This window comes from Fringilla coelebs (assembly GCF_963513975.1).
Source record: "Fringilla coelebs genome assembly, chromosome: 9".
NCBI classification, from domain to species: domain Eukaryota; kingdom Metazoa; phylum Chordata; class Aves; order Passeriformes; family Fringillidae; genus Fringilla; species Fringilla coelebs.
The window spans coordinates 24,730,139-24,750,293 of NC_140067.1; the positions used below are offsets into that span (position 1 = coordinate 24,730,139).

General features: G+C 44.7%; 2 protein-coding genes across 8 annotated transcripts in view; one reads left to right on the forward strand and one right to left on the reverse strand.

Moving 5' to 3' along the window:
* The first annotated feature begins 1,219 nt into the window (after positions 1-1,219).
* PRG4 (proteoglycan 4) lies at positions 1,220-19,596 on the forward strand. Of its 2 annotated transcripts, XM_084211615.1 has the most exons (11): positions 1,223-1,315; positions 3,356-3,478; positions 5,520-5,639; positions 8,906-9,007; positions 10,482-14,453; positions 15,320-15,406; positions 15,851-15,990; positions 16,640-16,796; positions 17,350-17,529; positions 17,651-17,776; positions 18,714-19,596. In XM_084211615.1, exons 1-11 carry the CDS (start codon positions 1,240-1,242, stop codon positions 18,815-18,817), a joined length of 5,187 nt encoding a protein of 1,728 aa, XP_084067741.1. In that variant the 5' UTR covers positions 1,223-1,239; the 3' UTR covers positions 18,818-19,596. The 2 variants fall into 2 exon arrangements, with proteins under 2 accessions (XP_084067742.1, XP_084067741.1); XM_084211616.1 differs by lacking the exon at positions 3,356-3,478 and having other exon boundaries at positions 1,220-1,315.
* TPR (translocated promoter region, nuclear basket protein) overlaps positions 18,856-20,155 on the reverse strand; it is a gene marked incomplete at its 5' end in the record, with an annotated part of 33,090 nt that continues 31,790 nt past the window's right edge. For 3 of the 6 annotated variants that reach the window (XM_084211614.1, XM_084211613.1, XM_084211612.1), the window contains 2 exons: positions 18,856-19,070; positions 19,924-20,022. In XM_084211614.1, coding sequence (XP_084067740.1) covers positions 19,015-19,070; positions 19,924-20,022 — 155 coding nt within the window. In that variant the 3' untranslated portion in view covers positions 18,856-19,014. Of the gene's footprint in view, positions 20,023-20,155 lie in introns of all 6 variants that reach the window. The other 3 variants (XM_084211611.1, XM_084211610.1, XM_084211609.1) reach the window with 1 other exon arrangement.

The following is a 20,155-nucleotide window of genomic DNA, read 5'->3' on the forward strand; positions in this document are numbered from 1 at the left end:
TCCTGAATCTGGAACCAATGAACACAAAGACCATTAAAACAATTAAGGCCTCTTTCATTCATTTTTGATGTCTTACATATCATATGTTCAATAACTTTGTGATTTGACTCAATTCTTTGATTTCTAGCCAATGCCTTGGCAGCGTTTCCATTCAGTTCAGGGGAAAGTACAAAATATTCAGTGCAAGTGGTGAATTACTTATGTCTGTATGAATTACCTCTCACAACTTTTTGGAGAAGATACACCATCAGTAGCAGATAAAACTGCATCGTTTCGGGGTACTGTCACCTAAGCTCCATTTGACAGGAAAGAAAATACACTCAGCATTTGCCTGTGATGATTTTTTATTGCTCTGCAATACTCTCTAATGCCTTCCAGCTGCATTGAGGACAATTTGTTCATTTCTCTCAGTAATCAAAATGTGTTTTGACTAGTAAGTCCCCATTTAGTTTTTCTGTAATCGTTTTTCTTAATGGGAGTATTTTCCAGATGTTGTGTTAGTCTAGTCATCCGGGCCCTCTTCCAAGCCTTGTGGAAAGTTTGCTGTCATGAGCTGTCATTGGTGGTGTGTTTAACAAACTGCCTAATTACCTGACCCCAGCACAGTTCCAAAGCAATATATAAGGACTCTGGAACAGCCCTGGGAGCAGACACACTCTGTGCTAGGTAAGTGCTACACCTGTCTCTACCCAGAGCTCTTCTTCAGTAGGAGAACAAGGAACTGGGACAGAAAATCCAAAGTTTGTTTTCCTTTTGAAAGATTTACTTTTAGCTTATGTTTCCATTTGATATATTTCAATGTTAGGTTATGTTTTATAAAATTATGTTGCTGAATAGCTAATGTTCTTTCAGTATTTGGTTTTTTTATAGATTTTCATTTATCAGTATTATAACTTTAAACATTGTTGTGCTGAAGTGTACCCATGTTAGAAGATGACTGTGACTGTAGTCTTCATGTAATAGAATTCTGCAAAAATTTATTTCTATTGCTTGTTAATAAAGAATTTCTATAGTTTTACTACAGAATTTAATGGCTAATTGACTAATACTCAAGAGGGAACTTATGGAGCAATTCTAAATTAGCGATTTTTCCATGAACAGTTTCATTATTTTACATTTTTATCAAGTTAGTCTTAGATATAAAGATATGCACAGCATTTTAAAAATTATGAATTAAGTGAATTGTAGATAGTGATGTGAGATTATTTCTTTTTAGGAATGATGTCGTACCTGAAAGTTATGATCATATGGAACATACTTTGCTTATCCCTGGTGGTCCTTTCACTGTCCTTGATTCCAGAAGTGTCTTCTCAAGGTACTGTAACACACAAAGCTGAGGGGAGGGTGTCTAGAAGTGTGTGCCTGACACACATTAAGAATATTTCAAATGCATTTTCATAAAAATACTAAGTTCTAGAACTTTATTCAGATAGGAAATATGATTCAGTTTTATTATCACTAAATATTTTAATAAATAAATTTTGGTGCAGCATGGTCCTCTTTTTTTGAGGAGTAACATAAAAATATAAATATAATGTAAAATGTATATGAACCTATTACTTTTTCTTTAGACACCCTACAGAGCCTCTTGCCCTCATACTGACGTATTTCGCACTAGTGCTTTGCAGTTTGATTGTTTGATTTAGAAAGAATCTAACATGAGAATATCCACAAAGGTTGGCTAGGTATTACTTGCTGATAGAAAATTATTTATTACTACTTGATAGCAGAAGGCACAATGTCACGTATCCGAGAAGTTCCTCAGGGCACACCCCATGCCAGATGTGACCTTACACTGACCCCTTGATAGCTGATGCCTTCCCACCAGTTTCAGCAAAAATAAAGACTTTTGCCAACAGCAACCAGGACCATTCAGGTACTTACCTTACAAGTAACTCCATAACTTACAAGTCATAAACTGAAAAGAAACAAATGAATGAAGAGGTGCAACTATTGGACTACTACATAATATCCATATAACTACTGGGCTTATTTTCTTTCCATAAAGGAAGAAGGGTTCAATATATTGGGCACATATCCATAAAGGAAGATGTCCTTTTTGTCTTTTCAACTGCTGCATTAATAGCCCAGTAACTCAAGTCCATTAATATTTCCAGTAATCCTTTGGTTCTACTTTTCTATTTGTGGAAAAGTGGTAACAAGCATTACAAGTACTGTCTGAGAATCACTGTATGTGTAATAAATATAATATTTGTTATCCCATGCTCTTCCTTCAGACACACACATGTGGAGTGTGTGTTGTTAGCAATTGTCTTTGGTGTTGTGTTGTGTTACATGTTATTTCCTTGTTGTTCCTCAATGTTTCAGCTGATTATCTGTTTGGGCTTGCTGATTGTTCAGCTTCTTTGTTTGTATTTAGGGACGCTTCACTTGTGGTCCTGCATGTTTCATGTCCAGAAGAAGCTGTTAGCTGTTGTGTTTTCAGAGATTTCACAGAGGAAGGGGAGGGTTGCAGGGTGAATATCTGATTTGGCAGCAGAAGGGAGCAAGGCACTGCCAAGCTGGAATGCTCACAGGTTAAAGCAAGACACCTCCTGATGTCTTGTTTTACCACCTGTTATCTGCACCATATCTAGTTATACAGCATTTCCCAGCAGTTTGGCAGTAAAGCCATTATTGGATGAGCTTTTCTGTTAGTCTGCTAGTACATCATCTTCTAATTAACAAAATGTACTTCATAGGAGTTACGGGACTAAATTCCAACTGTTCTTAACCTTAGAGCTGATACCAAATTCTTCCCTGACATCAGGGAAAAAAATATAGCGTCAGCAGTAGGCAGATTTTGAAACTTCCAATAAAAATGGCTTCAGGGACCTGTATTTATGACAGTGCTCTCCAGTTTGCAAGCTAGCCTGATTAGATGGGTTATTAGGAACAGCATTACCAACAGTAAAAATCAGACACCTAGGGGGTCTGTCAGGTATGGGTGTACAGATGCACACCTATTATCATACAGAGGGTGAATCAAATTGGAAAGTAAATCAGCAAAGCTGATATACTGTCTAAGGGGATGGTTTGGAAGCCTCCGGTCATACTACAGAACCAATCCTCAAGGATTCCTTAGTTTTCAGTAGAAAAGGGTTAAGTTAGCTCTGTGAAAGACCCCTCTAACCTGAACACGTGCTGCTGCTGGTCCTCAGGCTGGCTCAGAGCAAACCTCTGCTCCCCACACCTTCAGGAGGGGTCACACCAGGCCCTCAACTTCTGCAGTACTGAGTGAAGAAACCACAATCTGTAGGATAAACAGAGAGAAACTTTAGTCCTTTTCCATTCAGCATTTCCTTAAGCACTGTTGTGGTTGGGCAATGCTTACACCAGTGTTGTGTGATTTTAGATGTATCGAGCTGTACAGGGAGATGTGGGTCAGGGTATTCTAGAGAGCATGACTGCCAGTGTGATTTTAACTGTCACCACTACATGGAGTGCTGCCCTGACTTCAGGAAAGTCTGCACAGTGGGTAAGTTCCCAAACACAGCCAGTTCCTCTCCTCAAAATTCCCCTCCCAGCTCCCTACCACACCACTGTCTCCTCTGAATGCTTAAATGTCTGTTGATTTGCTGTGTTCTTGTTCTCTCTCATACATGCATTGTTGTTCCCCTCAAATATTCAGGATAACCTCTTGCAATCCAAAGAAAATTGTGTATCCACAGGTTATTGCCAAGCAAAGAATTTTGCTTTTTACAAAAGCAGAACTAGGCAAGATTGGCAATAACAGTTTACTGTTTGTTTTCTACTCCTTAATGCATTTGTACTGTATGTGTTTGTCTGTTATACAAGGGAAAAAAAGAGTTAAAAGCCAATTTAGGGTTTTGCAGAAAGAAATTCTGACATATTCCAACTCAAATTCAAGACGTGTGGATGCTGTGGGGTCTAATCCAAAGCCAGGGTGTCCTTCCATAGACAGAAATTGACCCTGGATCAGAACCATATCCAGAGTCTGCTGGAAAAGGTGTTTGGATGAGTATTAATTTATGCTTTATTTATAGGCAAAACTGCACAATGTAAATAAAAACAGATTATTGCTTTACTGAGCATTAAAAGCATTTTCTTAGGAATCACCAATGACAGAAATGTCAGTGATTTGGATAACAGTAGCTTATTACACTACACCGTGGTTCCAGTAGGACTACAGGAGTAACAAATACTTCTCAGAACCAGCTACACCACTGCGTGTTGATCAAAATGCAGACCTAGCATTCCCTAAAATTCCAGTTCTGCTGCCCTGACACACACTGGGGATACTTTGCCCTTCAGTCTTCCTTGTTCTCATTTAGCTTTGTGGGGCGACATCAGCATTTCTCACAGCTGAAGATGCAGCGTGAGGCATTTCAATTATGGAGGCTATTTATTCATTGTGGGTCAGATTCTAAAAGTATTCTGGCTTCTGCACAACATTTAACCAAAAGTTAAGGCTAGAAGAAGTCTTCCTGTTCTACTCTAAATCAGTGAGTCCAGGCAAGCACAGGAGATGCCATCCTGAAATGATGCAGGCAGTCTGCCTAAGGACTGTTGTCCACCTAGTGTGGAATCAACACTGACTAAACAACAGAAACACCAGACATTATTTATAAATAAAAAATTACCTAAGATAATAAAAATAATTCTCACCTGTGCATGTGTGATGGATCCACTGGCATCAACACTGATTCTGCAAATACACTAATCCAAAGATGTTCAGAATCTGCCTATAGAGCAATCCTAATTTTTCTTGATACTGATTTAGCTGTATGATATGATTTTATGCCTTGTGTGCCACAGAGACTTCAATAGAGACATATGTAGAGAAAGTGCTTTTTCTGAAGTCTAATAGCTGTGCACACTCTTTCTAACCCAACATGGTAATTATTTGACATGAAATAGTTTGGTCAGTGAAGTTTCAGAAGTTAACCAAACATGAAATATTAAAACCATGTGGTTATTAATCATGTCAAAACATGGTATATAGTCCTTTAGTACTAATAATTTAAGAACTGTATTAAACAGTTCCAAACCAGTCTCTTGGGGTAACTTGGCTAACCTGTTCACACAATAAGGTTGCAGTTTTTGCCTGGACACAGCAGGTACACTCTGTTGTGACCTAATTAGGTGAATTATTTTCCAGAAATTCTTTGGTAGACACATCGTTCTTGTTGCAAAGGGATACCCTGGTGAACACCTTCCTGCAAACCCAGCCCAGAATTTAAATATCACTTGAGATCACCACTCTGTAGCTGGGGAAGCAGAAGCCTCCTACGGTGGGACCTGGCTAAAGTGAACGCGGCAGTCAGGTTTTATCGCGCTGTCAATCTGGTGGTCACTGCCATGGCACAGTGCCCTTCTGGTGGCACTGCCTGATCCAAACCCCACATCACAGACAAAGCCTGGATCAAACCAGGATAAGCGCCTGATTTTACGGAGCTGCTCTTGGCACCAGCTCGAGCCAACAACTTCACTGTAGAGAGGTCCCAGCGTTGCACATGAGCTGGCCCAAAGCCTGACTGTGCTCTCTGCCTCTGCAGCCGCCTCCTGCGAGGGACGCTGCTTCGAAGCCTTCGAGAGGGGGAGAGAGTGTGACTGTGACGCCGACTGCGAGCGATACGGAAAATGCTGCCCAGACTACGCCAAGCACTGCAAAGAGGGTAAGACATTTCTCCATCTATTTCTCAAAGACATATTTAAGCAGAGGTGCTTTACCATAAACAAGACTGTGTGGGCTTTGGTGACAACTGAAAAACAGAAAACAGAACAAAACAGAACAAACATAACAAAACCTATTTTCACAAACAAATTAGCCGGCTTCTCAAGCATGAACACTTTATGGAAACATACAGGTAGATATCCTGGAAGCTGTCACCAAGGTGTGAATTCTGAGGTTAAAGTCGTATTTTACAATAGGCTCTCTTGGTACTAGCCATGCTCTGTCAGAGCCCTTACTCAGAATACCACGTGTAAGGATAAGGTCTGCACATCAGTAATAGAATACAATGAGAGAAGCTGGGGAATCAGAACAGATTTGTTTGGGAAGGATCTTTTGAGATCATTGTATCCAACCATTCTCCCAGCACTGCCAAGGCCACCACTAAAACATGTCTCCAAGTGCCACATTCACACAGCTTTTAAATCCCTCCAGGGATGGGGACTCCAGCCCTGCCCTGGGTAACCTGGGAACACAAACCTCCCCTGGTGCTCCTAGGGGTCATTTCCTCTTGTCCTATCCCATGTTCCCGGGAGCAGAGCCCGATCCCCCTGGCTGCCCCCTCCTGTCAGGAGTTGTGCAGAGCCAGAAGGTTTCCCCTGAGCCTCCTTTTCTCCAGGCTGAGCTCCCCCAGCTCCCTCACCTGCTCCTGCTGCTCCAGACCTTCTCCCAGCCCAGTTCCCTTCCCTGGACACGCTCCAGCCCCTCAGGATCTCTCTGGGCCCAGAACTGGACACAGCACTTTAGGTCCCTCAGCAGTGCCAGCACAGGGCACAGCCACTGCCCTGGGCCTGTAGCCATTGGCCCCTGGTCCACCTGGGCACACCTGGCTCCCATTTAGCCACTGTCACCAGCACCCCCAGGGCCTTTTCCACTAGGCAGATGAATAAATGAATTGCAGTAAAAAGCTGAGCTCATCTTATAAAAACAAAGTGGAAGGTTCAACTCCCTTAAAATCCCCACCCACCCAAAAGTGGGGAATGGCTACTCTGTGCCTTGGGATAGTTCTATCTGGACCTCCAGACCACTTGCCTGGGGTCACCACAGTCACTGGCAGCATATTAGAGATGCACATCCTAGATTCTCCCCATCTCAAATCCAATGTGGGAAGAGCAGCACAACACAGAAACCCATCCTGTGGGGCACAAGGGAGGAATTGGATGTCACATGCTCACAGCATAGCAAGAAAAAATTTAAGAAAACACACATTTTACTTTAGGCTTCAAGTTCAGTCCAGGGCAGAATCAAACTGACCTGCAGTCACTTCTTTTGTTCTGTCCTTTTCTGCAGAGCCTGGTGGGGTTTCAGCTGAGCACAAAGCCACAGATCTGGAGGTGCAGTCCCACCCTCATGTAGCTTTAAGGACACCAGCAAATGAACTCTAAAAAACAACAGAATATGTTTAATTTCATCATGTCCTTAAACTTTCTGGTACCTACAGACCTAAATTAATTTCTGTCAACACACTTGACAAACGTGGCTTGGCATGGGGTCACTGCATCACAGAGCAGCCCACCTCCAAGGCAGCCAATTCCCAAAGCCTGCAGCATGACACACAACACAGGTCACAATTATCATTTTGTTCTCTTCACCCAAGTGGTCCCCAAGTGCTGGGATAGTGGCTTGGCTTTGCCACACAGTTGCACAGTAATTTTAGGCTGAAATAGAATCTGTATCCAGCATTTTTGACTGAATGTCTAGAGAAGGGTCTTGGAAGCATATTGAGGTGAATTTGCTGCTTATGAGGCTGCTTAATATTTCCCTCTTTCTGCTGAGTTTATCACACCCAAACCCTCATGAAACACTGTTAAACCATTTCACTTCTTCAGTTAAAATAGAATGAAGAATTAATCAACTGTTCCTAATCTTAAAGAAATTCTTCTGTATTGTACTAAACTTTGCTATCAATTTTTGTCAAAAGATCCAGCAGAAATTCCCCAAACCACTGTACTGAGTATTTTACTATTTATGCTATGTGTGAATAACTGATAAATCTGTTAAACTTCTTGGAATAAATTTGCTGTTTTAGCATTCTCTGAACATTTTCTTCTGTATAGTAAAGGCAAATGTACGATGCATATCCAGAGCTCACTGTTATCTTCCCTGTTCTCCAGAAGCTCTTTAATCCCTGAATACATATACACACATAACTAAAATGTTCCCCTCCCCAACAATTGGCTTTCAAAGGAGTCATTCAGCTTCAACTACAACAATTCCTCTCTCTTCCTCAATAAAGCTTTCAGGATATAGTACAATACCCAACCGTCCTTGTTTTGAGCACTAGCTCACTGTGAAAGCAAATCTTTTGACATGATGGTCATCCCTTGGAGACAAAAATCCCATTCCTTTTGTAAAAAGCTGATTACACACACCTCTGGCAGTTACCAGCTCCCTTGGTTGTATCAAAATAATTTGGCCAGTTCCCTGAGCTCCATCACATTTCCTTCACAATTAACAGGTTCCTTCTACAAGGCTATGCCAGTAGCTCATTTCCAATTGTACAATTTGGCCAACAATTAATTACAAAATATTATCTGGCTCTTACTGGATGCAATTGAATTTCCATTCACTTTTCAGAGCTGAAAAATCTGAACCCAACCTCCTATTTCTCCTAAAACTCAGCCTGCTAGAAATTAGCTTAATACCTATGTTGTTTCCTTGGTCCATGCCTGCTTTGTAGCTCCTGTCTCCCTCAAGGAAACAATTTCTTTTAAAATATCTCTCCAAAATAATCACATGTGTAGAATTATCACATCTGAAGAACTGCAAGGAGATTATCAAAGTAAATTCTTGGCTAAAGTTACGGCACTCCTGTTTCCACTAGAGTTAGTTATCTGTAGTGAAAGTCAAGTAGTTTAGTCAAGAAAGTCAAGTAATCTGTAGTGAAAAAAATAAGACAAATTTTCAGAACATAGAGCTCCACTCAGAATTCATCTCTTTTCCCACCTCAAAATTGCCATTAGCTAATAATGCCTCACCTCAAACTTCTGGGAAAAATATTGCTTCCGTCTGTGATGAAATGCTTCAGGATCAAAAGAGTATTTTTTGCTCTTTTTCACACAAATAATTGTGTAAAGAATCCTATAAATGAAAAGAAATTTAGTTTTAAGTGGAAGATGGTCACTGAAATGTTGTAATCACTTATACAGTTGACACCAAGCACCTATAGAGATAAAATAATCTGTTAATGGGAGCACTTCTCTCTTTCAGCACACACAGAAAAGCCAACACCGGAGACTCCCCCAGAAAACAAATCAACATCTAAAAGGTCCTCCACAGATGAGGAAGAGTCACCAGAGGAAGCTGTGGAAGGTAGGCAAGTATATGGATGCACCAGGATGGGTGTTACCTGAAGGAAAATTAAAGACCATTTTCCTGCTCTGGAAATAGAAAGCTGATCCTAGACATTACCAGACAGTTACCAAGCTTGGAAGCACTTGTTTTATAAACTGATTACCTCACTGAGCCCTCAGGACTTTGGAGAGTTCACTTAGCACAGATGGTGCAGAGACGTGTCTCCTGTGTCTCTACTGGATTGTCACACACATCCTCCAAAAACACGGTGCAGACCATTGTCAGTCTTGGACAGCATCCATGGCTGGAACAGGAAGGGTGTGACAGTGGTGAACTGGCAGCACAGGAAAATGTCCTAGCAGGTTCCTCTAGCATCAATCAAGCCAGGCCTTATGCTGCTTCGGAGAACACATTTATTTATTTATTCATTCTGACTGGAAAATATGCTGCTTTCCTGTGTTCTTTAGTAGTGTGTTCCAGCATTTGAAGTGATAACTCAGGAGACTAGTTTGAACTTGAAGCACAATTGAAAAGACACTAGAAGTCAGTCAATATTTTAATCCACCCACCCTCTTCTTCTTTTTGTTTTAGATTTGGGGTTTTATTTTCTGCTTTTCCAATTTCCTATTACAAAAAACAAAACAAAACAAAACAAAAACCAACAAAAAACCCCCCAAAAACCTAAAAACCATATAGTGGGTTAAATGAAAGAAAATTAAGGAAATTCAAATAACCATTAACAGGATCCCAGCTGGCTTATGGTATTTCAGATACATGACATGAGTGAAACCTAATCTGCAATATTCTGCTCATTCTAAACACACAACAATTGTGAATGCAGAACTAACCTGCAAAATCTCAGAGAGAATACTTAGGGAGAGATTGAAATGCAGAAGCATTTACTGTTCTTCTTGCTGAATAAAAATTTGACTCATATCAATGTAACTATAAACACAAGGAGAGCCTTAAATCCATACATCACAATGAGGAAAACAACCCAAGGAACAAACATACAGCAGGAGATGCAGTCAGGGCTGTGTCCAGGAATGATTTTTGTCCTGCTTCCCTACCTCTCTCCACTAACTCCAGGTTGTTGGTGCAGACTAAGTTATAATGTAGGGCAGTAAATAAATCAAAATAACAGACAGGGAAGTGTTCTGTTAGAAGGACTATTTTTCAAAGTGGCTTCCTTTCCATGAAAACAGCAGGAAACCCCAGGCAGCTCCACGAACAGGCACCAAACTAAACCCTGAACATGGGGCAATGCCAGGTTGGCCAAAAGGGATAGCCTAAAACTAAGATGAGCTGCTTCAAAGTCCCATGCAGACAAAAGGAACTCCCATTTCACCTGCTCCAGGTTAGTCTGGCCGTTAAAAAAGGACTTGCTATTCCAAAGGAAGCACCTATAGCTAATGGGCACAATACAATTATAGGCAATACCTACCGGCACGGCAATTCCAATGGCTGAACTGAATCGGTATTTGTTCTGTAGATGCTGAAATCCAAGTGACCACTCCTGCCCCAACCACAGAACCGGCAGACACAACCCCCGAGGCCACAGAGGAGCCAGCGACCGAAGCCGAGCCACCCACACCAGATACAGCAGAAGATGTGACCGCTGATGCCACAGAGGAGCCACCGACTGAAATGGACCCAACTGACCTGCCCCCAACACAAGACCCAACCCCTGACGCCACCGAGGCAGCAGCAACTGACACCGAGCCTCCCACCAGCCCCACACCAGAGGAGACAACCCCAGAGGAACCAACGACTCCAGCACCAGAGGAGACAACCCCAGAGGAACCAACAACTCCAGCACCAGAGGAGACAACTCCAGAGGAACCAACGACTCCAGCACCAGAGGAGACAACCCCAGAGGAACCAACAACTCCAGCACCAGAGGAGACAACCCCAGAGGAACCAACAACTCCAGCACCAGAGGAGACAACACCAGAGGAACCAACAACTCCAGCACCAGAGGAGACAACCCCAGAGGAACCAACAACACCAGCACCAGAAGAGACAACCCCAGAAGAAACAACAACACCAGCACCAGAGGAGACAACCCCAGAAGAACCAACAACTCCAGCGCCAGAGGAGACAACTCCAGAGGAACCAACGACACCAGCGCCAGAGGAGACAACCCCAGAGGAACCAACAACTCCAGCAGCAGAGGAGACAACCCCAGAGGAACCAACAACACCAGCACCAGAAGAGACAACCCCAGAAGAACCAACAACACCAGCACAAGAAGAGACAACCCCAGAGGAACCAACAACTCCAGCACCAGAGGAGACAACCCCAGAGGAACCAACGACTCCAGCACCAGAGGAGACAACCCCAGAGGAACCAACGACTCCAGCACCAGAGGAGACAACCCCAGAGGAACCAACGACTCCAGCACCAGAGGAACCAACAACACCACCACCAGAGGAGACAACCCCAGAGGAACCAACAACACCAGCACCAGAGGAGACAACTCCAGAGGAACCAACGACACCAGCACCAGAGGAACCAACAACTCCAGCACCAGAGGAGACAACCCCAGAGGAACCAACGACACCACCACCAGAAGAGACAACCCCAGAAGAACCAACGACTCCAGCACCAGAGGAGACAACCCCAGAGGAACCAACAACACCAGCACCAGAGGAACCAACAACTCCAGCACCAGAGGAGACAACCCCAGAGGAACCAACAACACCAGCACCAGAGGAACCAACAACTCCAGCACCAGAGGAGACAACCCCAGAAGAACCAACAACTCCAGCACCAGAGGAGACAACCCCAGAAGAACCAACAACTCCAGCACCAGAGGAACCAACAACTCCAGCACCAGAGGAACCAACAACTCCCAAACCAGAGGAACCAACTCCAGAAGAACCAACAACTCCAGCACCAGAGGAGACAACTCCAGAGGAACCAACAACTCCAGCACCAGAGGAGACAACCCCAGAAGAACCAACAACTCCAGCACCAGAGGAGACAACCCCAGAAGAACCAACAACTCCAGCACCAGAGGAGACAACCCCAGAAGAACCAACGACACCAGCACCAGAGGAGACAACACCAGAGGAGACAACCCCAGAGGAACCAACAACTCCAGCACCAGAGGAGACAACCCCAGAAGAACCAACAACACCAGCGCCAGAGGAGACAACCCCAGAAGAACCAACGACTCCAGCGCCAGAGGAGACAACCCCAGAAGAACCAACAACTCCAGCGCCAGAGGAGACAACGCCCACACCAGAGGAGACAACCCCAGAGGAACCAACGACACCAGCACCAGAGGAGACAACCCCAGAGGAACCAACGACACCAGCACCAGAGGAGACAACCCCAGAGGAGCCAACGACACCACCACCAGAGGAGAAAACCCCAGAGGAACCAACGACAGCAGCGCCAGAGGAACCAACGACACCAGCACTAGAGGAACCAACAACACCAGCACCAGAAGAGACGACTGCAGAAGAGCCAACAACTCCCAAACCAGAGGAGACAACCCCAGAGGAACCAACAACTCCAGCACCAGAAGAGACAACCCCAGAGGAATCAACAACACCAGCGCCAGAGGAACCAACAACTCCAGCACCAGAAGAGACAACCCCAGAGGAACCAACAACACCAACACCAGAGGAGCCCACCACTCCCAAACCAGAGGAGACGACCCCAGAGGAGGTGACAACTCCCAAACCAGAAGAGACAACCCCAGAGGAGCCAACAACTCCCAAACCAGAGGAGACAACCCCAGAGGAGCCAACAACTCCCAAACCAGAGGAGACAACCCCAGAGGAGCCAACAACTCCCAAACCTGAAGAACCAACCCCTCCCAAACCAGAGGAGACAACCCCAGAGGAGCCAACAACTCCCAAACCAGAGGAGACAACCCCAGAGGAGCCAACAACTCCCAAACCAGAGGAGACAACCCCAGAGGAGCCAACAACTCCCAAACCTGAAGAACCAACCCCTCCCAAACCAGAGGAGACAACCCCAGAGGAGCCAACAACTCCCAAACCAGAGGAGACAACCCCAGAGGAGCCAACAACTCCCAAACCAGAGGAGACAACCCCAGAGGAGCCAACAACTCCCAAACCAGAGGAGACAACCCCAGAGGAGCCAACAACTCCCAAACCAGAGGAGACAACCCCAGAGGAGCCAACAACTCCCAAACCAGAGGAGACAACCCCAGAGGAGCCAACAACTCCCAAACCAGAGGAGACAACCCCAGAGGAGCCAACAACTCCCAAACCAGAGGAGACAACCCCAGAGGAGCCAACAACTCCCAAACCAGAGGAGACAACCCCAGAGGAGCCAACAACTCCCAAACCAGAGGAGACAACCCCAGAGGAGCCAACAACTCCCAAACCAGAGGAGACAACCCCAGAGGAGCCAACAACTCCCAAACCAGAGGAGACAACCCCAGAGAAGCCAACAACTTCCAAACCAGAGGAGACAACCCCAGAGGAGCCGACCACCTTGGCAGACTCTCCCACCACCCCAAAACCGGAAGAAACAACCCCAGAAGAACCTACAACCGAGGCAGACTCTCCCACCACCCCTAAAGCAGAGGATGCTGACTCTCCCACCATTCCTGCAGCGCCTGAGGCCAGTAAAACCACGGCTTCTCCGAGCAGTGCTGCACCCACAACAATTGGGAAAGACTCCCCCACAACTGGGGCAGACACGATGCTTTCAGATACCACAATGGAGAACAAGGAGACAACAACACCAAAGAAAGACAGAACTACTTTGCTTAAAGACATTTTCACAGCTGCAACTGGGAAAGACACAGTTACTGTAGCTATGGTGACAACAGCTAAACCAGGTGATTCTCCTAAAGGTATGGATGACATTCCAAACACAGCTCCTATGGCCAATGAACCTGTCACTGCATCAGCTGAATCAGAAACAACTTCTACAGACACCAAGACTGCAACAACAGCAGCCACAGCTCCCTTGCCTAGTCCCACTGTGCTGGTAACAACCATCAAGGAAGATTCAACTCCTCAGCCCAGTGAGGCTGTAACACCAAATGAAAAAGAGACAACTACAGACACTGAGCAGGCTGGGCCAGCAGCAGAGAAAGAGAGCCCAGGTGCTGCTTGTGTTATTGTGGAGATGACAACAGCTGGTAAAAAAGAGGAAACAACCATTAAAGAAATGGGCACCACACCTGAAAAAGAAATAGAAGATGTCACTGAAAAGGCCCCTGGTACTGCCAAAGAAGAGGTAACAACAGTTACCAAAGAAACCACAACAAGGGATAAAAAGGACACAATAGAAGAAATGTATCTTGTGTCTAATGGGACATCCAAGCCAACAATACATTTCCAGGAGGTCACTGAAGCCACAGAAGAGCCTCATCCAACTGAACCTGAAACTCTGCCAACAAAAGAAGAGCCTGAGATAAACAAGCCTTTAATACAAGTTGGGGACCTGCCAATGTTCCCTGGAGAAACACCAGGTAAGTGCAATGCAGCAGGAATGAAAGCATCAGCAGCTGGGGAGTTAATTAAATCCTCCAGGTGGTTTAGAAGACAATCTAAATTAATTGGTTTCAGTAATTGGTCCTACTGAAAATTGTTCACTCTAAGTTTCTTTTCCTCTCGTTTGCTATTGTAGAAGATGCAAACAGACAAAAAGTCAAGGAAAAAGATGACAAATTTCTACATCCCATCAAAAAATTTCGAGAAGTCAGGCTGCGTATCTACCCTCCCCCATGGTATTTAATCAGGTGTTTTGTAGCCACCTACTAAAAATGTCATATAAAAGAGATAAGAAGTCTCTTGCCTTGCTTTTTGCCACAGCCATTTTCATGCCCTCTCTTTATTTTCATCAGACATAGCCTGCAGGTTCTTGTGCAATTTTTGAATCACATACTGAAAGATATTTTGGGGGGAAAAACTAGGGGGTTAGAGGCAAAATACTTGAATTTCAGTCTAAATGAGATACATCCTTCCTTTATATTTAACTGCATATATATATTTAACTGAAAGAAAGCATAAATGCTTTTTTTTTTTTTTTAAGAAATAAAAAGAGGGAAGAGAAGCTGCTAAAGCAGCTTAAAGGAACAATAAAATCCTAAAGCATGTAGCACATGATGTGTTCGTAGGTGTTTTCCTGAATTACAGGTACTTAGGTGGAAATAAGCAAAGACACCCACACCTGGTCACTCGGCACTGCCGGGGCCACAGCACCAGAGCCGACCTTCCCTTCCCAAGAACACGTCCCCTATGAGGAATTAATCCCTGGCCCACCGGCGGGGCCGAGGGGAAAGCTAAGGCTGTTCTTGTGGAACCTTAAACAAACCCACCTGGCTGTGTTTTGCAGAGAAGAACGACGAGAAGGACCTGTGCAGCGGCAAGCCAGCGGACGGCATGGTGGCCCTGCCCAATGGCACCCTGGCTGTCTTCCGAGGTGAGCCTGCTCCGAACCTCCTCCACCTGCCCCGGCATGGCCCCGTCCTCCTTCACCTGCTCCAGCCCCGGCCCTTCTCCTTCACCCGCACAGCGCCGGAGCTCCTCCCTCACCTGCCCCAGCCTCCTCCTCCTCCTCCTCCCTCACCTTTCCCGAACCCAATGCTTCACCCTCACCGTCACCTCCTCCTCCTTCACCTGCCCCGTTGCTCTTCCTCCTCTTTTTCCTGCCTCACTCGCCCAGGCCTCAGGAAACTCTCCCGAGCCCAGAGTCCGTCCCCTCAGATCCCTCATGGGGCCTGCTCAGCCTCGTCCCCCGGGGCAGGACGGCGCTGTCCCCTCGCTGTTCCCGGGGCAGGACGGCGCTGTCCCCTCGCTGTTCCCGGGGCAGGACGGCGATGTCCCCTCGCTGTCCCCACGCCCCTCACGCCTGTCCCCCCTCCAGGTCACTATTACTGGCTGCTGAACGGCCGGAGCCCGCCGACCACCAACCCCCGCCGGATCAGCGACGGCTGGGGCATCCCCTCGCCCATCGACTCCGTCTTCTCCAGGTGCAACTGCGATGGAAAAACCTTCTTCATCAAGGTGGGAGTGGTCCCGGCCGGCACGATGGGGCGAGGCTGATGAGAAACAGCTGGGGAGGCTCAGCTGGGGGAAAAGGAGGCTCAGGGGAAACTTCTGGCTCTGCACAACTCCCTGGCAGGATGGGACAGCCGAGAGGAGTCGGGCTCTGCTCCCAGGATGAGAGGAAAGGGCCTTAGGTTGCACCAGGGGAGGTTCAGATTGGATACTGGGGAAAAAGATTGCCTAAACTTATTCCTAGTATGTTTCCCAACCTGAAATAAAATGCTAATGAAATGCCCAGGTCTCATTAAAGCTGTCATGCAGTTACTTCCCAATAAATCCCTCAGTCCTGGAATTCAAGCTGCTTGTTATGTCTATAAAAATTTAAGAGATTTAGAAAGGAAACCCCTTTGTTCAGTAACCCCACTTAAAAACTAGCTTCTAAAACACTCTAGCCCTACTCAAAGGTTAAAGGGCTGCAGGAGGTACTTAATGAAGCTGAACATTCATTTGTATGGATGTAGGAGTGATTCCAGTCAGATTTACAATGTAGCTATCAATGTGATAGTGCTGATTTATGGATTATTCTTCATGTTTGTTTTGCAATTGAATAACCAGGAATTAACTTCTTCTAAACCTTTTTTTTTGTTTTCTCCCCTTAAATGCTCAGGGTCCCCTGTACTGGCGTTTCACTAATGGTGTGATGGATAATGGCTATCCCAAACCTCTTGCGACTGGATTTGCAGGGTTAAGTGGGAGAATAGTAGCAACCCTCCCTGTGGCAAGATACAACAACAGACCAGAATCTGTTTATTTTATCAAAAGAGGTATGTCTGGTATCCCTGAAGTTCAGGGAACATCAAAAAGTGCTTGAATTGCCTTAGTCAGGAATTCATTGTTTCTCTTGACCCAAGACCTATTTCCTTCAAACACAGAAACACAAATGATGCCAGTGTTCCAGGTGCTCAAAAATAGCCTGAAGCCCTAAAAAATTTGTACTAGAACTTGGAGATGCTTCAGTGCATTTTAAACCAGGTCTGTAAGGGTGAGAATCCAGGAATCTAGCACTGTAGTGGCTGAACATTGAAATAAGTTTTATCTTAAAGCTATTTTAGTCTCAACTTAATTAAAGAAGGGAAGACTTTAATCTTGCTAGTTCATAACTATGTGTGGAAATTTCCATCTCTATTTCTGATTTCCTATTTTAAAGTAATTTCCTTATCTTACATGAATGCTGTACTGCCACCACAAGAATGTTGTTATTGATTTCCTGTGTGTGATAGGAATATAATGACATTTTCATACCTGATCAAGTTGGGTGCTTTTTTGGGCGGGAATTTGATTTATTTTTTTAAAAACTAACAAAAACATGTGTTTTAGATGGGAACATGCAGCAGTACGTGTACAGACAAGAACCAGCCAAGAAGTGCCAAAGAAGAGCCCGGGTCACCATCAGATACCCAGCCTTTGTCCCCAGAGTTGTCATCCGGCGGCGCTTCCAGCGTGCTGTGCGAATGCCGACCGTCATCCGCACCATCAGGATCAACCCCCACCCCTCTGGTAAGGGGGCACTAAGGTTCTCTTACACAGATGCTTTCACCTCTGACACAACATTGTGTCTGCAAGGTTTGAATGGCTGTACAGGACACAGCTGCTCACGGAGGGTTCCTTTTGCTTGCAGGAGTTCTGCGCAAGGAAATCCAAATGACAACGTACTGGAGAGGGCTCCCCAAGGTTGTCCACTCAACTCTCTCCGTGCCCAACCAGAACAAGCCTGATGGCTACGACTACTATGCCTTCTCTTACAGTAAGTAAAACTAAAGCAGATCACTATAAACCTCAAAAGATATGGGGGTGGGGAAGAAAGAAGCCCCTGTTATCACTTGTGGTACTACTTTCAGCACTACTAAAAAGTCCTGAGAATTAAAATGTTGCCCATAATCAAGAGATGTTTCTATTAAAAATCAGGACAGCGTGCAGCAATGAAATACAGAGGCTCAAAGCAGCTAATTGGGGAATGCATTGCCAGGGAGTTCAGCCTTGTAAAGGGATAAACCTTAAATGAAGGATTACGTTAATGATAGACTGAAGTCTTTGGATCACAACACAGCAAGTTTTTCAATTGCTTCTATGGAACTATGTTTCTGACAAAACACAAAAAGGAGGGAGATGAACCACTTGACTAAGCTCAAGTAAAGTATTTATGATCCTACATTAGGTAGACTCATTCCCCCAGCCAGGATCCCATATAAGCATTCCTCAGTTTTCAAAAAACTAAATAGCTTTAAGAACAAGCCATACCTAAATACAGGCCATTAAAGTCCCTGTCAGTAAGATCCAATTCCTCACCTTGGAGGAATCAGCCTCACAGGCTCATTCACAGTCAGGGACCATGGACTTCCCACTTCTGTAGGGAGTACAGGATTGTTGTGGACACAGTTAGCTTGATTCTTAAGACTATTTCTGTGTTCTAGCAACACAAGAACATTCTTCCCTGCTCCTGCTATTGGGACAGATTTAATTATTAGCAATGCCATAAAACTTACTGTAACCAAGGACACCTGAAAAATAAAGCTGAGGACAGAAATTTATTGTTGGAGCCTCTCAGCTCCCTGTATGCACATGGAACAATAAATCTGTTATCCAGGCCTAAGTGACATTAAAATGCAGGCTTGAATTTGTGAATTCTTCCCATGAATTAAATGTAGTTTCTGGAATTTAATCCTGACCTCTCTTCCTTTCAGATCGGTACTACAGTTTGGATATTGGCAAAAGAATAGCACGGCCTGTAACTGCTCTCACAGGAAAGACTGTAACCAAAGACTGGTACAACTGTCCCAGCAAGTGATGCACAGCAGAGGAGTTAAAAACAACATGCCATTTGGATGTCAATGTTTTTTCTAATTTTATTAATAAAAGACATTGAAATATGTGCACACAACTCTAAGTATTAAAATGCTGCTTCAAGCTCTGGCTTCATTACACTAAACAACAACAGGCAAACTGGCATTTTGTATAAACAGCTGGAAGTCCTTTACATTTCATTTAACTAATGTTTCCTCTGTTCAGGCCTCCTCTGCCTCCCATGGCATGAGTTACACCTGTGCAGGGAAGGAAAACAAGTGCATTAGTATAAACCCTTCTAATCAACCATTGCACAGGTGATATTTCACCATTTCCTAAGGAATTGTCAGGGCAGTGGAGTGGTTCCCTTCTGATACAGTTCAAATTCCCCCTAAGCCTAATGACACATGTACATGTCACCTGTGTCATGCAAAAGGCTGGGGGTGACTTGTGGTCCTGAGCCAAACCAATGAGCAGAGGATGATTCTTACCACATCTGAAATCAGTTAGTCCCTTCTTCTTGTTATTAAAAAAAATGGTGACAGATGGGAGAAAATCATAATCCCACCTCCTTATTTTTTTCCCCTTAAAATACCAGCTAATCTATATTTCAATGCTAATATTGAGTCTTCTACAATGTTAAAATAATGCAAAACAGAATAAAAACCCATCAAGGGCTTTTTATTAATAATAGAAGTTTCAAAAATAATTTCTTGCCATGGTTTAACTCTATTACACTGGAAAACCTGTAATACTTCCAATAAAGCTTTTTTTCAATGAGTACACATTGATATAACTGGAATCCTTAACGTACCAAATGGAAATTCCTCTAATGCTAAAACCAGAATTTTCTAAACTGCTGTCCTAACAGACTTCTGGAACCTTCCTTTAAAACTTTGAAGATCTAATGCCCTTTACATTCTCTCTACTGATAAGAGCCAGGTGCCACTGCAGAAGGAAGTTTGCCTGTCTGAAACCTGCTCAGCCTAACACATTAAACCCAAACTAGAGCTCAGGGTCACACACCAAACTGGAGGGCAGGGCTGCTGTGACACTCACTCACTCCCTGCCTGCCAGCAGGGCCAGCTGGGAGCAGCCAGAAGCACTTACCCCTCTGCCTGTTGAACTGCCGGCCACGCACGCCCGTCCTCAGCGTTGGGGGCTGCAGCCGGACACGGCGCAGGGACTTGGGCTGAGTGCTGCTCGTGTCTGTGGGGAGAGGCAGGGCAGAAAGAAAGGGTGGCTGTGCCTGCCAGCTTCTCATCTTTACATGTTTTGATATGGGTTATGCTTTCTTTACTTCAGAATGATAAAAGTGCCTTCCTTATTTTATTGACCTCTC